General features: G+C 36.7%; 1 protein-coding gene across 6 annotated transcripts in view; it reads right to left on the reverse strand.

The window, feature by feature from the left end:
* Positions 1–24,406, reverse strand: part of CKAP5 (cytoskeleton associated protein 5) — a 106,840-nt gene that overhangs the window by 50,349 nt on the left and 32,085 nt on the right. For all 6 annotated transcript variants that reach the window (XM_072790606.1, XM_072790605.1, XM_072790604.1 and 3 more), the window contains exons 2-11: positions 18,126–18,217; positions 17,181–17,374; positions 16,025–16,231; positions 12,609–12,780; positions 11,890–12,022; positions 11,524–11,624; positions 9,421–9,534; positions 2,815–2,919; positions 281–370; positions 3–167 (exon numbers count right to left, since the gene is read on the reverse strand). In XM_072790606.1, the coding sequence (XP_072646707.1) occupies positions 3–167; positions 281–370; positions 2,815–2,919; positions 9,421–9,534; positions 11,524–11,624; positions 11,890–12,022; positions 12,609–12,780; positions 16,025–16,231; positions 17,181–17,374; positions 18,126–18,182 (1,338 nt within the window). In that variant the 5' untranslated portion in view covers positions 18,183–18,217. The remainder of the gene's footprint in view (positions 1–2; positions 168–280; positions 371–2,814; positions 2,920–9,420; positions 9,535–11,523; positions 11,625–11,889; positions 12,023–12,608; positions 12,781–16,024; positions 16,232–17,180; positions 17,375–18,125; positions 18,218–24,406) is intronic.

Here is a 24,406-nt window from a genome sequence, read left to right on the forward strand (position 1 = left end):
ACCTTAAGTAGAGCAGCACAAAAGGGCTTTAGCAAGCTCTTTGGCAGGGTAGAAGCAGTACAGTGGCGGAAGCTTCTTGCAATAAAAAGAGATGTCTGCTGCTTGATGGTTGGATTTTTATTATCCATTACTGCTAAAACATCCTCACTGATGTTCTGTAGTGTGGTCTTTAGAAAAGAAAACATGGTCAGTGAGATTTTCTCAACTGTAAGCATAATCAAAATATTACACTGACAAAATTTATTTTAAACAGAAGTGCAAATTCATGTTGTCAACTTACAGTAAGGAAGATTGCATCGATTGCCTCCTGCAGGGCTTGTACCACTTGAGGTTTCTTTTCTTTGAATTTTTCCAAAATGGTTGGCACAACCTATAATAGCGAACCACTGGAATATTAATTTGCTGGCAACAAAAATGCATGAGGTACTGACATGCCACATGAATGAACCTTGAAAATATGCTAAATCAAAGAAGCCAGTCATAAAGGACCACATATGTATGATCCATTTAAATAATTCCACAAAATATCAATTCTACACAGACAGAAGTAGATTAGTGGCTGCCAGTAGGCAGTGACTGCTAATGAGTATAGGAGTTTTTTGGGGGTAATGAAAATGTTCTGGATTTAGATGGTCATGACAGTTATACAATCTTGTGAATATATTAAAACCACTTACTTATAAACTTTAAGAGGGTGAATTTTATAGTATGCAAGTTATATATCTTGTAACAAGCTGTTATTAAATAATTTTGGTGCCACCAAAACAAAATGAACACCTAAGTTGGATAAAAAGTAATTTCCTTCTTGAAGGGCACAAAGATCTTACGCCAGAACAATTAAGGGATCCCATTCTGCAGTGCTTCTCAATCCTTTTTCTGCATCTCCACCTTAATACAACCATATAACCATTCCTATCAGTAACATCTTTCATTAGACAAAAAGATTCCCAACTAGATGGATTTAGGATAGGGGAACAGGTACAGTATGTAATTTTTCTTCCTCACCTAAGATTCTGATCTACTTCACTGAACTGAAATGTCTCCCACTCCTTTACTATACTAAGAAAAAGAAATAGTACTAAAAATAACAGCAATTTTGATCAGAAGGATATCCTCTTACTCATGTACTGAGTTTAGATCAATAAAGTTGGAATTTTTATAATTTTTATCTTATAAACTATCACTAATTCATTAAATATTTGTTGAATACCTATTACATCTATTGAGTGCCCGGTACTGTGCTAGCAGGCAAATTAAAGTTTATCTTTTAAGGTCCCAAAGATATAGCAAAGGTCAAAGGCATCCAAAAAAATATTTAAGATTTCACCACATAAGTGATAGAGACCAGAAGAAATATAGTTTCTGTGGAGAAATATAAAAGATTTTTCAATACTAGGAGTTAGTTATAAACTTGAAAATCAAGATGTTTTAATGGTTATAAAGCTAAAGTTCACCTTTATTTGTATTTTATGAAAAAGATAGCTTATAAATAGCTAAAGAAAATAAACCTGAACCATTAATATGCTTGACCTCAAATACTGTATATGACAGTTTTAAGGGGGTGGGGGGTGATACGCCAAACTATAAGCTTTATAACTTTAAGCTGCATAATAAAATGTCACAAAGCCAGAACCAGAACTAAAACTGGGCCAGGTAATCATCCAACTAGGATTTAGCAAATTAAAATGTAACTTAAAAATTGTTTTTCTAGATTAAATGTTACTAAGACAAAAATACATTCTTTTAAAAAAATGCTAATAAGTAACACAAAACTTACCAAAAGCTGATTAACATACTGATTACATGCATACACATAAGTATTGTATAATAATTACTGCTATAAAATATGGTTTATAATTTTATTTCAATTCATAATTTATATGTCTAAGGGTTTTAAGGACTCATTTTTATTTCCCTGGTAACCAGTTAGTCATGATTTATTTTTATTTGGTAGTGTCTTTTTTTTCTCAGTTGTCTGAAATTATTTTTAATGCTATGAGTAAGCAAGCTCCAAATACCATAACTGAGCTTACACATTAACTTCACAACATAAAACTGACACATGACTACAAACTATGAGGAGCCTCTAAAGTCAATCTAGGTAATCAAATGATCAAGTGGCAAGTTCAACTCTACAGTTTAGTATGGTCAATTTTCAGGATGCTATACCTTCTAAGTAGTTCAGACCAGATTTAGAGGCCAATTATAAATGCCACAATTAAAGAAAACATCCCAATTTATTAAAACGGTTACCAAATTTGAGTGCTTCTAAATTTATACAGAAAAGAGGGTATAGTCAACAAATGTCTCCAATTGCATTTCTTAGAACAAATCAAACTGATATACTACCAAGAGTGTAATCTATACAAAATGTCTCAAGTTTATAAGTATATTATTTTTTGAATAGGAAAACACTATGAAATACATTTTATATATTCATCTCACTTCTCGTTTTATACTGCCTTTCCTACTTCCATTTTACTTTGCCCTGGTGGTTATCATAAGTTTCATTTCATCCTGTTATACTGCATATCTTCTAAGAACAAAGCAAAATATTAATAAGTAAGCAAATCAATTCAATGAAGTATTTAGGCCATGTACCCAATTTTCTATGTAAAGCTAATAAATTTAGCTACAACACCATCTTTACTAAAATGTTGTGAGGGATTAGGCTCAATATTACTAAAATTTAGTGAAAAATTCACTTTGTCCAATCAATGTATAAAGATTTATTCCAAAGAGCTGCTTTAATCATAAAGCTAGCCTGGCAAACTTGGTAACGTTGATTTGTATCTAAAAAGGAGTGTTACTCACGTGTCCTGCATATTGTCCAAATTTCTTCCTCAGTCCAACAGCCAGGCCAGTAAGACATTTCGCTGCCAAAGCCACCAACATGACATTGGTGTCCTTTCCAACAACCTACAAAGAGGAGGAGGAAGAAAGGAAAACAAAACAGTCAGAACCCTGTAGAAGGGAACTGAAAAAAAAATTTTTTTTTAAGATTTTATTTATTTAAGATGGAGAGAAAGAGAGTGTACACAAGCAGGGGGAGGGGCAGAGGGGGAAGCAGGCAACTAGTTGAGCAGGCAGCAGGATACAGGGCCCTGGGTTCATGACCTGAGCCAAAGGCAGACACTTAACTGACTGAGCCACCCAGGAGCCCCTAAAAATGTATTCTTAAAAGAACTCTGCAAGCTGTAATGCTAAAGGATAGCCCATTTTGTTTCCTATAAAAGAGGAAAAATTCTTCCCTGACAGTACCAAATTTGAGGGCTCCCCTTTATTCTGTTTAGTCTCCTATATTAAAGTTCAACCAATAACATATATATAAAACCACAACTTTAAATAGCTAACTCTCCATTAATAGTAGTCTGGGCTGTCCGAGTGGCACAACTGTGCAGGTGGGACTCTGACAATGGCAGACAAGCTACAGGCCTGTTGATTTTGCTCTGGAGCAGGAAAAGCCAAAAAACAGCGTACGTCAGAGGAAAGATACCTAAGGGCAACAGCTCCAATGTTTATACTCAAGGAGCACCAGTAGAAACTGGTATAGGTACCGTCAAGAAGTCCATGGGGACTTTCATAGGGGAAGAGAGGAAAAAATAAAACAAGATGAAATCAGAGAAGGAGGCAAACCCTAAGAGACTCTAAATCAAAGAAAACAAACAGGGTTGCTGGAGGGGATGGCGGCTGGGGGAAGTGGGGGGGGGAGGGGGATGAGGTAACCCAGTGATAGACATTAAGGAAGGCACGTGATGGGGATGCCTGGGTGGCTCAGTGGTTTAGCACCTGCCTTTGGCCCAGGGCATGATCTTGTTCTGGGATCGAGTCCCACATCGGGCTCCCTACACGGAGCCAACTTCTCCTTCTGCCTGTGTCTCTGCCTTTCTTTCTCTCTGTGTCTCTCATGAATAAATAAAATCTTTTTTTTTTTTTTTTTTTTTTTTTTAAAAAGGAGGGTACGTGATGTAATGAGCACTGGGTGTTATATAAGATTGATGAATCACTGGCCTCTACCTCTGCAACTAATAATACATCATACGTTAATTAATTGAATTAAAAAAAAGAAGTCCATGGGGACTCTAAATTACAAATGCCATTACACAACCATTCTTCTGAGGGAGCTTCTGGCCTTTCAGCTGCCATTTTAGATACCTAATGATTATTAAGTGTGTATTTAGAGTATCTTAGTGTCTAGCATTTTTTTAAAATCTATTTTTATTTATTTTTTTTATTTATGATAGTCGCACAGAGAGAAAGAGAGAGGCAGAGACACAGGCAGAGGGAGAAGCAGGCTCCATACACCGGGAGCCTGACGTGGGATTCGATCCCGGGTCTCCAGGATCGCACCCCAGGCCAAAGGCAGGCGCCAAACCGCTGCGCCACCCAGGGATCCCAGGAGTAATGATTAAGAGGCAAGATTAACATTTTTTTATAAAGATTTTATTTATTCATGAGACAGAGACAGAGAGAGAACGAGAGAGAGGCAGAGGGAAAAGCAGGCTCCATGCAGGGAGCCCCACAGGGGACCTGATCCCCAGTCTCCAGGATCAGGCCCTGGGCTGAAGGTGGCACTAAACCCCTGAGCCACCCGGGCTGCCCCACAAGATTAACATTTATTAAAAACAAATTAGATGCTATAATTTCATAGGTGTTTTATAGTTCTTATTTTATTTTTCAACCAAAATCCTATAAAGTAGAAAACATTATTATCAAATTTTACAGATTTCAAAAACTAGGTACAGATTAACTTGCTCAAGGTCAGAGCTAGCCAATGTGATGTGATGTGATTTAAACCCAGTTCTGTTTTGACTCCAAAGCTTTTGCTTTCTTTACTAAAGCATATTCACACTGTAAACTCATGTTATGATAAATTCATTTTTCTTATGAGTAGATGAAATCAGGGTCCTAATAAACATTTTGTTAAGTCCCTAACTACTATATATCCATAAAGAAAAAACTTCCATTCATTTCTGTATTAAACTCACTATCAGGGGATGTCTGGGTGGCTCAGTGGTTAAGCGTCTGCCTTTGGCTCAGGTCATGATCCTGGGGTCCTGAGTAGTCCCACATCAGGCTCCCCGCTCAGCAGAGAGCCTGCTTCTCCCTCTGCCTATGTCTCTGACTCTCTCTCATGAATAAATAAAATAAAATCTTTAAAAAATAAAAATAGGGCAGCCCAGGTGGCTCAGCGGTATAGCGCTGCCTTCAGCCCAGGGTGTGATCCTAGAGACCTGGGATCAAGTCCCACGTCAGGCTCCCTGCATGGAGCCTGCTTCTCCCTCCGCCTGTGTCTCTGCCTCTCTTTCTCTCTCTCCCTCTCTCTCTGTCCCCCATGAATAATAAATAAAATCTTAAAAAAAAAATAAAATAAATTTAAAAAATCAACTATCAGCATTTATTACATATTTAGTATTAGATGCTAGACTTCATATTTAGATATAAATGTATATTGTAGGGATAGTCATCAAAAATATGCCAGGTATCCCTGGGTGGCTCACTGATTTAGCGCCTGCCTTCGGCCCAGGGCGTGATCCTAGAGTCCCGGGATCGAGTCCCGCATCGGGATCCCTGCATGGAGCCTGCTCTCCCTCTGCCTCTCTCTCTCTGTCTCTCTGTGTCCCATTAATAAATAAAATCTTTAAAAAAAAATGCCAGGGATCCCTGGGTGGCGCAGCGGTTTGGCGCCTGCCTTTGGCCCAGGGCGCGATCCTGGAGACCCAGGATCGAATCCCACATCGGGCTCCCGGTGCATGGAGCCTGCTTTTCCCTCTGCCTGTGTCTCTGCCTCTCTCTGTCTGTGGCTATCATAAATAAATAAAAACTAAAAAAAAAAAAAAAAGTAAAAATGCCAGACTCCATTCCAAGAAATCTTAGTTCAATGAATCTGAGATGAGATTTGGAACCAGTATTTTAATATAGCTCAAAAGAAAAAGGCCATCAATCAATCCCATTCTCGGGAGAATAGCTCTCCCTATCCACCATTAGAGCAATAACCAGTGGGAGCTGAACCCTAGATACTGATGGTCCTGATGGAAAGAAAGTTGTGAAGAGGATCTTGTGAACCTATTAGAGTTCAAGATGGTAAAGGACTGAATGAACTTCTAGGTGAGAGATGGACCAGGCCTATCTGACTTCAACACTCTTTGTCAAACATTGTGGTTTGATTAAACAAGTGTTCTAAATTGGGTAATGGGAGTGAGGAAGGTGAAGAAATGTTTATGCTTAAGAAAAATAGCATACGTATCCAGGAGGACTGCATTCCAGATTTGAAAATCTCCATGACTGTTCTAGACTAGGGAAAGGAAGCTTTAGCTCACAATGTTAATTTAACCTAAATAATGGGAAATATTCTATCATTAAAAGTGCTGTCACTCCTCCCATAAATCTAGGCTTACAATATGATTATTAGTTGATCCTTGAACAATGAGGGTTAGGGGCACTATCCCCCCATGCAGTCAAAAATCCACATATGACTTCTGACCCCTCCAAACTTAAGTACTACTACAGAAGCTTTTCTGAGTTACAGTTGATTAACACATATTTTATATGTTATATGTATTATATTCTCTATTCTTATGATAAAGTAAGCTGGAGAAAAGAAAATGTTATTAAAAAAAATCACAAGGAAAATACATTTATAGTACTGTTATGTATTTACTGAAAAACATTTATGTGTAAGTTGATCCATGCAGTTCAAACTTATGGTGTTCAAGGGTCAGCTGTAATTACCAATTAGTATTTATTTTAACTACTAATGTAAGCCACTAGTTAATAGTAAGCAAAACAAAAACACTCTGTCAACAAAGTCAAAAAGTCAATGAAATCCACCATGATTATTGTGTTTAAAAAACTATGATGAATATAAATAGAAAGGGGTGAAATATAGAAAGACCAAGTGGAAAAAAGAAAACAGTTAATAACACATAAAAAGCTAATACCCTGAAGACCCAAATCTTAATCTAAAGATTAAAAAAAATCATATCTATCTATGTATCTATCTATCATCTCAGCATCCATAGGTAATTAGCCAAGTCAAAGAAGCTATTGAGGGGAGGTGGAGTAAGGGGTGGGGAGAAATGGAAGAACTATAACCTATGAAAACAGGAAAGCCCATAAAATATGCTAAGTTACGTGACAACCTAAAAGAAATTTCAGTTTAAGAAATAATTTCAGAAATACCAACAGGAATTTCAAAATGAATAGTTCTGCATTACTTGTATTAAAGGCAAAAAAAAAATTGGTAGATTAGTGGGATTACTTGATATAGACAACAAACATAAGAGACCATTTATAGAGGGATGAGGCATTGATCTGTGGACTATTCAGTCTCATTCTCTTCCACTTTTCCATTTCCCCATTTCTGGTGTATGTCTCTGTCAAGTCATCACAATAGGGAGATGAAGTCTGTGTTTACATGCAAGTAAAATCACATAAAAGTTTTTAAAATGCCTTGTTCCTGGTTAGTTTATACAACTGAAGTTAACTTTTCATTGTTTTAAATATGTTAGCCACAAAATTAAATTTCCTTCTACTCATGTGTAGCCAGCCTTTAATGGGCCCCACTCCATCATGTGAAGAGGGAGAAGTTTCTTACAGAAATCTACTGTCTCTGTCTACCCAATTACAAAATCCATGATCCTCTCTGTAAAGAATACAGTGAGAGATTATATTTATATTCATAATGCCAATGGAAATCACAGAACAGTATTTATTTCAACAGCTAATATCCTAAGAAATTGCATGTGGAGAACATCAATATTTCTATCATTAGATAAAAAATAAAAGCTTTTATCTGAGGCATTGAGAATTCTGGGACAAGTAATAAGATTACAGATAAAAATTATATGCTGGAATTTAGAGAGACTCTGAAGTTCTCAATGCCACTAGAATCTCATTTCCCTCTCTTAGTGCTTTTTCTACCTGTTCTCTTTCCGCCCATGCTCCAGGTTGGTGAAATCTTTTCCCTGTGGGCAATTCCCATCTAATTAATCTTGCCTGGGTCTGGGGCTCTTCAAGATTGTAAGACTAAGAACTAAATAAGATTGGGACAAATCATATCTCTGCCTCCAAATCTCACTTGGAGGAAAACACTGTCCATCCTCATTACTCACAGATTTCATATTTGTGAATTCACCTACTTGTTAATATTTATGACCCCCCAATCAATCCTCATAGCAGTCTCCCAGTCATTCATAGCCAAGCAGAGAGCTGTGAAAAATCTGAGTTGCCTGGTGTGCACATTCCCAGCTAAGAATGAACAAAGCAACACTCTGCCTTCTTCTTTCAGCTCTTATACTGTAAACAAGTATCTTTTTCATGGTCTGTTTAGTGCCGCATTTCTATTTCTTTTCTTTCATTTTTGTGATTTTTGTTGGTGCTTTCGCTGTTTAAAATGGCCCCCAAGTGTAGTGCTGAAGCGCTATTGTTCCTAAGGGTAAAAAGGCCTTAACATAGAAATTATGTGTGTTAGATGAGCTTTATTCAGGCATGAGTTATAGTGCTGTTGGCCATGGTTTCAATGTTAATGCATCAATAATATATATTAAATGAGACCTCTTCAAATGATAAAACAAGTTATATATTGACTGGTTGATGAAAATGTTGAGACCAAAGAGTTGCGAATCCTAGCCCTGTGTTTCCTTAGGAGCAATGGTTCAATATTTGCTAATTCAGTGCTGTGATGACTTTCTAGAACATAACTACCACGAATAATGAGAATTACATGTGTATATAATGAAAGATTAACTGCCCCCCACAGCCACCATTCTAATCCTCTGTAATTTCAGGCTGAAGAAGCAAATGAAACAAAGTTTTCTATATTCAAGAACATGTCTTTAGAATTTGTTCTTAAACTCTGTAACTATATCCACAGTATTTGATCTATACTCTCAGATTTTATGAAAAGCCATTACATATAAATTTATCAACCAGCAGCAAGACCAAAGGAGTGTTTTCTAAAAACATTTCTTTCTTATTTAGCACTTGCCTGCTTTATAATGACCACATATTCCCCACATCTTTCACTTTACATGCAGATATACAAACAGAAAAATATTCTTATATTTAACATTTATCCCATTAAATAGAGCCAATTTAAACAGTTCATCCTATAAAACTATATAAAGCCAGTAATATTTGGTTCTACATCAGCAAGATCCTCTTTTTCTTGAGGTTTGTAGATGCTATCAGAAAGCATAAAAGCAAAATGATAAACAAAGGTTGAAAACCAATCCCTCCAAACTAACCTACGACAATTGTTTTAAACAACCCTTTAAAAGGGTATGCCTATAATTAGAAAATCACCAATAGTGTTCCTTAAATGGCAATGTGGTTGTGATAAAAAAGATGACTGATGGCGAGAAATTCAAAGGCCTGGTCTGTTGTTAGGTTACCAGTGTTGACGCACTGCCCATTTACCTTCTTTAATGCTTTTACTAAATCTGCATAATCGCCTGCTTCCAGTTTGGGGTTTTTCACTAGTACTTCTACAGCCTCCAGAGCTTCTTTCCTCTCTTGCCATTTTTTTGCCTCCTGCAAGACATGGTATGAGTCACTTGTAGAACAGAAAATAAGAAGTCAAAATAAACAAATAAAAGTCTATTTCTCACATGTTCCTAATTCAAAGATACATAATTATTTTTTGTTTTCAGAAACTTTTTTTCTAAAGCTGGTCAAAAAACAAAACTGCAAAACTATGCAGCCAATCAGAATGTTTTGTTCATATATACAAAATTTTGTTCATACATAATAAATATTTTCAGAACATTTCACAACCCTAAAGTTCTATAAGTAAAAGAATGGGATGCCAGAGACTTCTTTTTCATTTTCCAGGCAAATGTTAGTAAGCAAGTTATTAAACAGGAAACCTGCTATAAAGTGTTTCTAGCATATCTTATAGTGGGACAACTATAAGAGAAAAGAATTTCCATATTGGCAACATTAAAAAGATCAGAAAAAGACTGAGATGCCTGGTGGCTCAGTGGTTGAGCATCTGCCTTTGGGTCAGGGCGTGGTCCCAGGGTCCTGGGATCAAGTCCCACATTGGGCTTCCTGCATGGAGCCTGCTTCTCCCTCGGCCTATAGAGAGAGGCAGAGGCCTCTCTCTCTGTCTCTCATGAATAAATAAATAAAATCTTAAAAAAAAAAAAAAAGATCAGAAAAAGACAATCACTTAACCGACAACCAAAATTGCTTTAATCTTGAAGATCAGTTTTATACACTGGTGGTACAATGCTACTTGTTTTGTTTTATGGCCATAAAGTAGAAAATACTTCACCAGAGATCAAGGAATCATTCAATAATTTTGCATACCCACTATCTGAAAGAATTGGGGATTCAACGAAGATGACACACTTGCCACCCTGGAGAAGATTACAATGCAATTTAATTTATCAAGTATCTATTAATCAGAAGTTAATGAGGGACTGAAGGAGGTGACAGCAGAGCTAGAAAGATCTGCAATAAATAACTACTAGGTCATGACCACTATGAAAAGAGAAGTACAAGTTGCTCTGGTATTACAGCAAGAGGATTTAACCTACTTTAGGCTGACAGGTAGGATCTCCCCTAAAAAGTGACCCTTAAGGTAAGATCTAGAGGATGAAGAAGTATTATGGGGTGAATGGGGGAGAATGATATAGGCAGAAAGAACAGCATATATTAAGGTCCAGAGTTTGGGGAGGTGGGGGGAGAGTGTGGCACATGTGATACTTGGAGAAGTTAAAGATGATATAGGAGCAGAGTGAGAGCAATTAGAGAAGGTAAGGCTGGAAGGTAAGCAGGGACCTCAAAGGTGCCCTAGGTGGCCTTGACAGCCATAGAATGATTTCAGATATCATATTAAACTCATGGAAGCCACTGAGGATTTTTATTTTCAAAAATGACAGCTTTGATTACATGGGGAAATGTGATGGGAGGAGATAAGAGCAAAGATAGGGAGTTTTACAAGAAAGCTTGTTCCAGCAGCACAAGGGGACAAGAGATGATGGTGGTAATTGGGATAAGACTGTTTCTCATTTGGGGATAATTGCGTCTCTTGGAGTACATTTTAGCAAAGTCTGGAGACATTTTTGACTGTCTGACTGGAGGAATGGTATTAGTGATATCTGGTGGGTAAATGCCAGAGATGCTGCTAACCATCCTACAATGCATAGGACAGCCCCCCAAAACCCAGAATTATTTGGCAAAAAATGTCAACAGTGTCAAGGTCAGGGAAACCTGGGGTAAAGTAGTGGCAACGGGATGGAAATAAGGGGATGCACTGGAGAAATAGTCAAAAGTAAAACGACAAGGAAAAAGAAGTCAAGAATAACGTTCTGGTTTTTGGCAAGACATGTTAAAAGAAAATACTACAGTAGGTATATATACACAGCAGCATGGGAACATAGAAGCAACTGATTCACTCTACTAGGGAAGATATGGGGTGTAAGGGGACACCAGGAAAGGGCTCAGCAGAACAATCTAATTATAATCAAGTAATTATTTAAAATGAAATAATGGAAGAAAGTTACCATTACTTACAATTTTGTCATAAAAGTCTTTGGGAAGTTTGGAAAGAATTTCTACTGCTTCCAAAAGCTCGTAAGCATCTATCTGTGGCACCTCATCACCATCATCACCACCTTCCAGGAGAAAAAAAAAAACAAACCTTAAAAATGGATGGATCATTTTTACTTATCAAAATAGTTTTCACATTTTTTACAACCTGATGAACTCTTGATATAGAAGGAATCAGTTATTAATGCTATCAACAACTGATATTGTATTAAATGCAAGTTCTACAAAACTTGAGGTTGGGCCCGTTCTTGCTAATTTTCATAGAAACCAGTGTTTAAAACTGGCTTACAAAAAAAAAAAAAAACAAAAAAAAAAAAAAAACTGGCTTACCTCCCTCAGCATCACCACCAGCAGACTGTTGCTGCTCCAACTTAGCTTCTAATTCTTGCTGGGAACGCAGAAATCGACTTGGTTTAGGAGCACCTGTTGGCAATTTGACCCATTCTTCTTCTAGTTCTTTCAACTACAAATACCATAAAATATTTTTAAAACATACCTATATCCTCTCGATTAGAGAACATACTTAACATTTATATTTACTAACATCAGAACCCAATTTCTTATTTATGTGGTTCTAACAGGGCAAGAAGAAAAGATGTTTAAAGTGTATACATTTGGTAACATAAATCAAACTGACATATTTATTATTGAAGATGTATGACTAAGCACTTAGAAAAAAGAATAAAATCCACTTTTTAGGACATTCATTAGTTCATGAATTCAGATATATTTGTATTAGATAAAGTCTCTAAAAACATTTGTAATAAACAGATAAAATGCATTTTATCCAAACAGATATTAGGTCCTGCCACCCAATAGCATTATAAAGGAATCTTTTAAATTGCACTGACAAACTAGAATCACTGAATGCACAGTATTTAACTTGAGAGGACAGAGACAGCTATACGCAGAAAAAAAACAAAACAAGAACTGATTTCAAAATTAAGAATGAGAAATAATTATTTGTAAGGATAGAATATCAACAACCAAAGGAAGGAAATATCTTCATATGAGCCTTATGCAAAGACAACCAAAACTTTGTGCCTCACCTGGACCGAGTTTATATTTTGTAATGGGGGTCTCAGAGCATCCCGAATCCATCTGTAAATCTCCACAGCAATTAGTTTTGCTTCATCTCGAACAGCCTTTTCTCGAGACTCAAAGAGTTTTGGCAACACTTTGATAATTGGCTTCAGCAAGATGATTTTGGAACCAAATTCACTAGAAGTAAAACATTGGGGAAAAAAGAAAAAACAAACTTCTCAACATGCAATATATTTGGGTAGTGTTAGCTTTCGTTCACTCAAATATAGTTCTGTACTTATTAATAGTTGAGATTTTTTTAAGGCAAGAAAAAAAAAAAAGCTCATAACATCTATGTTTAGATAGCACTCTTCGAAGAATGTTATTTAATGTCGAGGGTCCAAATATAAAAATCTTAAAACTAACCTTCTAGGTAACCAGATTAGGGATAATTCAAATCCATAAAGGACCAAACTTGTGTAATGTATTAAATATGTTTATACATATAAAAGCTTAAAAATATAAACAAATCAGTTTATACAGATTTAGATGAGTGAAATCTACTTTCAATAAATTTTTAATAGTTCTTACAATTAAGTTGTTCACTCAACTTGACAGATCACTAATCCTGGCAGTATGTTTGTAACTCTAGGCAACCTGAATCTCTCTTTGCTTCAGTTTTTCATGGGGAAAACAGTTGCATTCTGACTTCTTTTAAAAAGGTAGCACATTTAACCTTATCTATTTGACACATTTTGTATTTTTAAGTTCCTAATTGGCCAAATTTAGCTTTCTGAGTCACTGCTAACATTTCTGCATAACAAATTCTAGAGCAAGAGGGATTTAGTTATGAAACAACACTAACATTCTGTAGTAGACTCATATATAGTTGACCCTTGAAATTCTATAGGTTCAAATTTTGTGGGACCACTCATACATGGATTTTTACAGTACAGTACTGTAAATGCATTTGTTATGATTTTCTTCATAACATTTTCTTTTCCTCAGCTTAATTTATTGTAAGAATACAATATATAATACAGATAATATACAAAATATGTTAATCGACTATTTATGCTATCAGTAAGGCTTCTAGTCAACAGTCAGCTATGAGTATTTAGGTTTTGGAGAAGTCAAAATTTATACACAGATTTTTGACTATATGGGAGTTGGCACTCTTAACCCCTGTGTTGTTCAAAAGTCAACTTATTTATTATTATGTATTTATCTAATGTGTATAAATTTATCTCCTGTACACAAATCCAACAAAAATTTGTGTAATAACTCCTGACATAACTCCAACAGGTTAGAGGAGACAGAAAATACTCTTCTTCAGAAGTGATATTTAAAAAGTTTAAATTTATTTATCAAATAGTTTTCACTTCTGGTTATGGAGATAGTTTAATGTAAATAGTTTATTTTTTATTTTTATTTTTATTTTTTTAAAGATTTTATTTATTTATTCATGATAGACATAGAAAGAGAGAGAGAGAGAGAGAAAGAGAGAGAGAGAGAGAGAGAGCGGCAGAGACACAGGCAGAGGGAGAAGCAGGCTCCATGCCAGGAGTCCGATGCGGGACTCAATCCTGGGACTCCAGGACGGCGCCCTGGGCCAAAGGTAGGCACTAAACCACTGAGCCACCCACGGATGCCCAATGTAAATAGTTTAAATACAGATATCATCACATGAAAATATAAAGATGATCTCCAAGATTTCCTTTAAAATCTTCTTTGTTTTAATAGAAAAATCTCAGTTGACCTTTAAGGCTAAAGGGAAAATAAGAACTTAGGGTTACCAGGACCCCAAGCCATGACCTGAGCAGAAAGAAGGTAGATGCTTAACCTACTGAGCCGATGAGGTGTCCCCTTTTTAGATTTTGTTTTTAAGTAATCTCTACACCCAACATGTGGCTTGGACTCACAACCTCAAGATCAAGAGCAGTATCCTCCACCAACTGAGTCAGCCAGGCATCCCAAGATATGCACAGACTTGATAACTAAGTCAATTCAATAAATTTCTAAGATGATAGAGTGAAAACACTATCTACTACTCATAAAAACACACCTACTATACTAGGCATGAAATGAGGAAAAATATATTACACAAAAATCTAAGTGAAAGTCAAATTTTATGATTACTTTATAAACCAAGTGAAAGATAATAAAAAAAGTTTGACTTATAAGCTAAGGATCATTTTTTAATTTTTTTCAAGATTTTTAAAAAATTCATTTATTACAGAAACAGAGAGAGAGAGAGAGAGAGAGGCAGAAACACAGGCAGAGGGAGAAGCAGGCTCCATGCAGGGAGCCTGACATGGGACTCGATCCTGGGGTCTCCAGGATCACACCCTGGGCTGAAGGCAGCACTAAACCACTGAGCCACCAGGGCTGCCCAGGATCATTTTTTTAAAAAAATATTTTATTTATTTATTCATGAGAGACACACAGAGAAAGACACAGACATAGGCAGAGGGAGAAGCAGGCTCCATTCCATGCAGGGAGCCCAACGCGGGACTCGATCCCGAGCCTCCAGGACCACACCTGGGCCGAAGGCGGTGCTAAACCACTGAGCCACCCGGGCTGCCCTAAACTAAGGACCATTTAACAAAATTTAGGAATTTTGATATTTCCATGGAAGATAAACACCAAAGGAAGCACTTTCTCCAAAAAGCAGGTCATACACAAAATCTCAAGTGAGCTGAGTTGGGATGATCTTCACTCTCATAGGTCACACATTTAGGACTTCACTAGAGCTGCTTTCTAAAGTTTCTCATACAGATAGTAATGGGGACAGGATATCAGATTAGAAGGACTGCCAAATCAGAACAAACTAGTGGTTTGTCTAATTCAGATTTCCATAGCAAATTATAGCCACTTGTTCCTGAAAGAGATCTCATTCATGAAAAACTTCACTGCCAAACTGCAAGAAATTCTAGCATTGAAAATAACTTATTGCATAAGAGTAAAAGTTATTTTTTATTTGCTATTACTGTGCTTCTGTTTAAAAGGCACATAGCATTTTCTTCTATTTTACTTAAAAGGCAGCTAAAGAAAGGCTTGCTTTAGCAAATAGTCTTTGGCCAACATTTCAAAGTACATAAATATGCTTGAGGATAGTAAGAGAAGAACTGCTTAAATATCCTGAGGAGTGCTTTTCCATGAAAAGGTCAATTCATACTTTGAGAACAGGTCAGAAATATTTACCCTGCTCATCTTCATTAGAAGGAGATTTAGATAAAATAATTATGCAACACCACTTGAAGACTAAAATTACTGAATAGAAAGCACCACACTTGAGGAATGACTTTAGCTTTCCCAGGTCACTTATTCTGGTTGGTGTGGCATGCCAAGTCAAGTCCAGCAGTTTTCGTTTCTGTTTAAGCCAGGAACTCAAACTCAATTGAGATATTCTAGTTCACAGAACTAAAGCAAAAAGTCTTACCTTAAGGCTTTCCTCAGTGTCTCTATGCAGGCCACTACGATCTTGGGGTTTTTGTTGTCTAGGCCTTTTAGGAGCTCTTCTTGCACAGCCTCTCCTTTCTCAATCTCTATGTACATTAGACAAATTTCAATGCCTAGCTCCTTGGCTTTGGCTTTGGGTTGGTTGAACACTTTACTTACGACACCCGACACAACTTCTCCTGTGGTTCTGTAATATAGAGTACAAAGAACCACCACCACACACAAAAACACACTTTAGTAATTTCACTGCTTTGAGTCTCTTTTAAATTAAATAAAACCCATACCATTGGAAATCAGAGGAATTGAGTGGTTTGGGACCACATGCATTTGTCATAAAAGTTTTGGTATCAGAAGAAAAGTGAAATGAAAAAAAGCAATGGTCTCACTAATGGCAAGGGAAACTGGTAACAAAACTATCAGATTAATGACTGTCATTATTGGTATAATCTCCGAAGTAAGTCAAGTATAGATTTCTTGTGCAATGAAGGGTTTCCCCCACGTTTTTGGTATGAAGGGCTCCTTTCAATGACATCAAGACTAGTTTTAGAAAACAAGGTCTCTGAGGTATGGGAGGAGTGGGTGATTAGAAACCTGGATTATCTGCAGCTCAAGTTAAATTAGTCAGAGTCACAGAGGTTGGTTAGCAACACCTCTCCTAAGAGAAAAATGCTTAATTACCATAGAAGGAAAGATGTGTTTCTCAGATCACCTCACTGGGAAGCTTTGTAGAAAGAGATTTTTGTAATACCCAAATGCTTTCCAGTGAAATTCTGATAATTCCTTTGCTAACACTTACCTCGAGTTTCTTCTAAAAGTTACTAGCGATTTTCCCTCTAGTTTAAGGTTAATTCCCATATAAAAGGCTCAAAAGGAAACTCACTAGCTCATCAAATCTTAAGATAAGGTTTTCAAGATTAACTTCTAATTTGCTCTTTAAATAATCTCATATAACATTGATTTCTGAGAGCAGATAAGAACCAAATGAAAACAAGTATCAAGGAACTATGAAAGTAAGAAAATTAATATCTTCTAAAAGTTCTAATAACTAAGGACAGAGATCCACAAATCTACATAAATTAATTGGTGCAGCACCAGACAAGGGTTTTTACCAGAATAGTTGGAAAGAAACAACTTACTTTCCTGCTACGTGGGCATTTTCAACATAAACAAGTGCAGCTTCTAATCCTTTCAACTGAACCACTGCATTGGAATCAGTCACAAGTTTTTTGATCAGTCCTAAAAATTTGGACCATTCTGGGCTCTTTTCATCCTTTATTTTCTGGAAGATCTTCAGGGCCTCTTCATACCCACTTAACCTTGCTTTCCAGAGCTAAAAGAAAAGTATTTTGAAACAAAACACAATTTAGTTATATTATTATCTACTGTTAATTGAGGGGGGTGAATGATTACCCCATACCAGTAATCTGAATAAAGGACCCTCTGATTAGTAACAAAAAAGGAATTTAAGAAATGCAGAGTTTTCAAAGAACATTAATTAATCAACTTTTTCTTCTAAGTGTTTAATATTTGCAATATTCTTCCAAGGTCATCTAGAATTCCTAACAGGCCACTATAAACCTATCTCACATTGTATCCAAGTATTAGGTTTGCCTTTTTTATAATATGTAACTTACAATTAAAGATGTAACTTATAATTAAAAATGTAACAATTCAAAAAAAAATGTAACAATTCAAAAGTGATATATGGGGCTGCCTAGGTGGCTCAGTCTGTTAAGCAGCCGACCAACTCCTGATTTGGGCTCAGGTTATGATCTCAGGGTAATGAGATTGAGCCCTTAGACAGGCTCTGCTCTCAGCATGGAATCTGCTTGAGATTCTCCTCTCTCTCTCCACTCCTCCTTTCACTCACTTGAGCACAAGCTCTTTCTCTCTCAAATAAATAAAAAAAATCTTTTTAAAAAAATAAGAAATCATCCTACTGAAATTGTCTAATCTCCAAAGCATGTTGTTTCTCAGTTGTACTGTGTAATCATTAGGCATCTCTATACTGTGCCACAGATTGTAAAGTGCTGACCAAACAAGCTAATGACACTGAAATCTGAGTTCCAGGAAAGTCTTACCTTGTGTTCACATTTCTGATCAACCGGCAGTTTCATCCACTCACTGTCATCTCCCATTGTGCTTCCAGTTTCTCCTCAGAATTGAGTTATTTCTGGTCAGAGAAAAAACAGTACCTAGTTAAGTCTAGCAATCAAGCAGTCTTTTTTTTTTTTTTTTTAATTTTTATTTATTTATGATAGTCACAGAGAGAGAGAGAGGCAGAGACATAGGCAGAGGGAGAAGCAGGCTCCATGCACCGGGAGCCCGACGTGGGATTTGATCCCGGGTCTCCAGGATCGCGCCCTGGGCCAAAGGCAGGCGCCAAACCGCTGCGCCACCCAGGGATCCCCAATCAAGCAGTCTTATAAGACAAAATGACTTTTCTGGGATTATTATTTTATCATGCATGAACCCATAAGAGTAAAAAAGCTCATTCTTTGGTCAAATGCCCATTTAATCCCATTAATCAAACATTTAAAATCTAAATGAAGGGTGCCTGGCTGACTCAGGTGGTAGAGCACGTGCCTATTAATTTTAGGGTTCTGAGTTCAAGCCCCATGTTGGGTGTAGAGCTTCCTTACACTGCATCAAAATTGAAAAAAAAATCTAAATGAATCTAGAAGGGACAGTTATTTGTTTTTAAAAAGCATGGGGCATCTTGCTGGCTAAGTCAGAAGAGTGTATGACTCTTGATCTTGGGGTTGTGAATACAAGAATACATGGAAATACATGGGAATACACCTACATTAGGTATAGAGATTACTCAAAAAAAAAAAAAAAAAGACGCTTATATATTTTCCCAAGTGGGAACTTCCCAGATATATAACAAAGCCAGAATAAAACTGAAGAGCTGACTACCTGGCCTTTAAAAGGCTTCATATTGTAGCATTCCATTTATATGAAATGTCCAGAACAGATCAATCCTCAGAGACAGAATGCAGACTGGGGGTTACCAGGGGTTGGAGAGAACATTTGGAAACAGGAAGTTACTGCTTCGTAGGTAAGGAGTTCTATTGTGGTGTGATGGAAATGTTGTGAAACTACATAGAGGTGGGGCTGGCACAACATTGTGACTGTACAAAATGTGGCTGAATCGTTCACTTTAAAAGAGTTAATTTTATGTGAATTTCATCTCAATAGAATCTCTCTCTTTTTTTTTTTTAAAGTTCTCAAGTGATTCTAATATGTAGCTTGGGTTGAAAACCTCCAAAGTTACTTACTTGGCACAAATTTAAGCTGCAAAGGCAATTTTTCCTATCTGGCTGTTGTTGTCGTTGTTTTTAAAAGACAAACACCCAATGAAAGCTTTCAAATCATTTTCCAACTAAGAGAATGTGAACTGTCACTATTTGTCAGTATTAAGTTCATTGAAATACTTTTTCTTTTTCTTTTTTTTTTTTAAGATTTTATTTATTTATTCATGAGAGACACAGAGAGAGAGAGGCAGAGACACAGGCAGAGGGAGAAGCAGGTGCCATGCAGAGAGCCTGATGTAAGACTCGATCCCAAGGACTCCAGGATCACACGCCCTGAGCTGAAGGCAGACGCTCAACTGCTGAGCCACCCAGGTATCCCTGCAATACTTTTTCTTTTTCATTGCTTTTAAAAACATGAAGAAAAAGGTTATCCAACCTAATTGCCTCATATAAAATTTAGATGCCGTTGTGTTTCTGAAATGGCTTCTGCTACTTTATAGCCTGAGTTTTTAAAAAGTGGTGTTTATGGCTTTGCTTCTTTCTAGTCAAAGGAAAGGCCTGTTTCATATAAAAACTTCTCCAGCCCCTGAAATAATGAATACAGTGCTTGTTTATATATGAGGCACTGAGGACTCTTGCTGTCTCTCTGTTTGTCTTCTCCTAGGATTCATAGATTAAGAAAAAAAAAGGACTTATCCACTAATTTTCTCCCAGAATTGCTTTAATTCTATTTATTTATTTATTTACTTACTTATTTACTTATTTATTTATTTATTTATTTTAAAGATTTTATTTATTTCTTCATGAGAATACACAGAGAGGAGAGGAGAGAGAGAGAGAGAGAGGCAGAGGGAGAAGCAGGCTCCATGCAGGGAGCCCGACACGGGACTCGATTCCAGGTCTCCAGGATCACGCCCCGGGCCCAAGGCGGCGCTAAACCGCTGACCCACCCAGGCTACCCTAGAATTGTTTTAATTTTAAAATTAACTTTAGAATTTAGGGTTTTGTTTTGTTTTGTTACATATACAAGAAAATATATACAATGTGAGTTATGAAGCATTACAATAAAATTGACCTGGTGACCTAACACCCAATCTAAAATTAAAACACTACCATTAATATTACTACACTTGCGTATTTCTTTCCTACCCCATCCCTCTTCTACAGTAGCACTTTCCTGAAGTTTGTTTAGTTCTATGCCATAGTCACATACCCCTAAACAACAAAATTAACTGTGCTTATTTGTGAGCTTTAGAAAAATATTATCTGGGGGCATCTGGGTGGCTCAGTGGTTGAGCGTCTGCCTTTGGCTCAAGTCGTGATCCCGGGGTCCTGGGATCGAGTTCCTCACACCAGGCTCCCTGCGGGGAGCCTGCTTCTCCTTCTGCCTATACCTCTGCCTCTCTCTCTCATGGATAAATAAATAAAACCTTTAAAAAAAGAATATATATATAAAATCTGGGAGTCATCTTTCATAACTTCCTTTTTTCATTCAATATTTCATTTGTATAATTCATCCATATGTGTACTATAGTTCAAAGCCACTCAAAATGTGATCCAAAGAATTATGCTGGTTCACAAACGTATCAGAGACAAGTACAGAAATGGAGATAAGAGTTTAGAAACTGCCATGGCCTATTCTAACTTCTTTTACTATAGTGGTTTGAGGAACTGAAAAAAGTTCAGCAAGGCTAAAGTATAAAATGCAACACAAACAGTAAGACAGTAAGGTCTTGTGAGCAGTGTTAAGGAATTTGGACTTTATCCCAAATATAGAATAAAACTCTGAAGGACTGTAAATAAGAAAAATTATGTATGTTATCAAACTTGCATTTTTTGAAGATTGTATGGTGTACATGTAAAAAACAATGTAAAGAGTGGTTTGGGGCAGTCCGGATGGCTCAGCGGTTTAGCGCCGCCTTCAGGCCAGGGCGTGATCCTGAGAACCTGGGATGGAGTCCCACATTGGGCTTCCTGCAGGGAGACTGCTTCTCCCTCTATCTGTGTCTCTGCCTCTCTCTCTGTGTCTCTCATGAATAAATAAAATCTTTAAAAAAAAAAAAAAAAAAAAGAATGGTTTGGAAGGCAGTAACAATGGAAGGAATTCAGAATACATCAGTCTAAATAAAAGATGATGGTGGTTTGGACCTACGGACAGTAGCAATGCAGATAGAGGAAAACAGATGGATTTTAGAGATAAAAGGAGTGTGAAAGAATGTTCTTACAGAGTGAATATGAAAGGAGTATAAAAGAGGGAGGGAAATGAAGTTTTGGACAAGCTGTTTGAGATACACACCAGACAAGTATAGACAAGTGCAGCATTTAGAGATTTAAGCATGGAGTTCGAGAGTAATCTGGCCTGGGGATAAAAATTTAGAAGTTACGGGATGCCTGGGTGGCTCAGCAACTGAGCATCTGCCTTCGGCTCAGAGCATGACCCTGGAGTCCCGGGATCAAGTTCCACGTCAGGCTCCCTGCATGGAGCCTACTTCTCCCTCTGCTTGTGTCGCTGCCTCTCTCCATGTCTCTCACAAATTAAAAAAAAAAAAAAAAAAAAAATAGAAGTTATCTGTAGATAAATGCAAGTAAAACCAAGGGGAAAGATGATAGCTCTGAGGAAGAGTACATAGTGAGAAGAGGGCCCAGGACAGAGTTCAGAGGACACCAGCATTTACAGGACAGGTAGATGAACCCCTCAATTCACCATGCACACTGCCTGGAACATATAAAATGATCAATAAATGTCTGCTGAGGAAGGGGGGAAAAACACAATAATCCAAAAAGCACTAATAGTTTTATCAAACTTGAGAAAATTTTATCACCTTCTATTTCTGTCTGCAAATCTAAATTAAAAAGAAAAAGAATTCTGTATCTTCAAAACCACCACTGGAGAGGAGACCTTGTGTAAGTTACTTAAGCAAATGTATACTGTCTCAGCATGGTTGTGTGTAAAGTGGGGATATTAGTAGGGGAGAGTCCTACTTCATTGGGTTGTGGGGATTAAAGGAGTTAGTCTATCTAGAACTCTTACACTAGGTACTTGGCTCAATAAATGTTAGCAATTTACTATATTATCAGTATTCGGTCTTTCTAATTTGAAAATACTTCATTTCTAAATTACGATTGACTTTATTTTGTAATTTTCTAGGATTAAAAGAGCAAACGAAAATACCTCAAACTGAATTTAGTTAACATAAATGATATATTCTTTAGTACAAGTCATGAATTGAATGTTTGAAAGAAAATAAAATATATTACACAAAATGTATAGGCCTTTTTTTAAGTAGGTTCTACACCTAGCGTGGAGTCCAACACAGGGCTCAACCTCACGACCGTGAGACCAAGACCTGAGTCACGATCAAGAGTCAGACACTTAACTGACTGAGCCACCTACGCATCCCTACATAATATATAGACCTTTTATAATTTTAGTATAGTGACTTTACCTTCTTTACTTTTATGTATGCATTGACCAAATAAATAACTGAAACTAAGGCTTTTTTTTAAAAATCCTTTCTTGGTCTAATTAATATTTAGGGGCGAGACCATGCATCTCTTGATTCTTTGAATGTAAAATGGAATTAATACATTTACATCCCAAAAAAACAAAAATAAATAAATAAATAAATAAATAAATAAATAAATACAAAATGCATTTACACCCTACTTTGTCTTAAGGGTCTACAAAAGGGGTTCTTTTTGTGCCATAGGCCCCTGGTGCACTCATAGGCACTTTCTTTGTTGTTTTGTTGTTGTTAGGATTTATTTATTTATTTATTTATTTATTTATTTATTTATTTAAAGATTTTATTTATTTATTCATGATAGTCACACAGAGACAGAGAGGCAGAGACACAGGCAGAGGGAGAAGCAGGCTCCATGCAGGGAGCCCGACGTGGGATTTGATCCCGGGTCTCCAGGATCGCGTCCCGGGCCAAAGACAGGCGCCAAACCGCTGCGCCACCCAGGGATCCCTAGGATTTATTTAAGAGAGAGAAAGAGAGAGCATTTGCTCACATATGAGTGGGAGGAGGGGCAGAAGGAGAGGAAGACAATCTTAAGCAGGCTGCACACTAAGCACAGAGCCCCATGATGAGCTCAATCTCACAACCTTGAGATCATGACCTGAGCTGAAATCAAGGGTCAATCACTTAACCAACTGAGCCACTCAGGCACCCCCAGAATATTTCATAATGCATAAAATATATAACATTATGCCAAATTATTTTAAAATATATTAAATTATCAAAATATTTATTTTAAAATGTGAATATACGAACTTCTCCATTAATACATTAAGTAAAAACTAACAAACTATAATTCTAAAGTTATTAAGTAAAAACTAACAAACTATAATTCTAAAGTTATAATGAACAAAAATATTTTGATATGTTGTATCACATCATATGATTATGAAAATTATCTCTAGGGACATCTAGGTGGCCAGAGGTTGAGTGTCTGCCTTTGGCCCAGGGCGTGATCCCAGGATCCGGGATCAAGTCCCACAGCAGTCTCCTTGCAGGGAGCCTGCTTCTCCCTCAGGCTGTGTCTCTACCTCTCTTTGTGTCTCTCATGAATAAGTAAAAATCTTAAAAAAAAAATTATTTCTATTGGTGATAAATACACAGGTCTTCTAACATTATTGTTTCTTATGGCCTATATTCTTAACTGAAAAAAGAGCTAAAGTTTCAGTTACATGGTTAGTAAAAATTAAGACACAAATAGTTTTCCTTCTAAGTTCATAGAATCCCTGAATTTTAATCCCAGGTTAAAATCTCTTGGTCTATAACCTTTCAAAATTCTACAAGCACCTGAAGACTCCTTACTTTCAAAGACTTTAGGGCACTGTTTACAACAGTCCCAAACTTTTTACTTAAAACAGTTAATACCAAACTTAAAACAATGAATATCAATCATATATTTCAATAGTACTTTATATTTTACAAGTATTTTTACAATAATATTCCTATTTGAAAATCTAGTGAGGAAGACATTTAATCACTTCTATGTATTTCACAATGTAAATGCAAGCACACTGTTTTATTATACCATTGGGTTTTCTTTGTTTTTTATAGTACTCTTAGTTATGCAGCTCTTTCTTACTA

This window comes from Canis lupus, chromosome 21 (genome assembly GCF_048164855.1).
Source record: "Canis lupus baileyi chromosome 21, mCanLup2.hap1, whole genome shotgun sequence".
In the NCBI taxonomy this organism is placed as follows: Eukaryota; Metazoa; Chordata; class Mammalia; order Carnivora; family Canidae; genus Canis; species Canis lupus.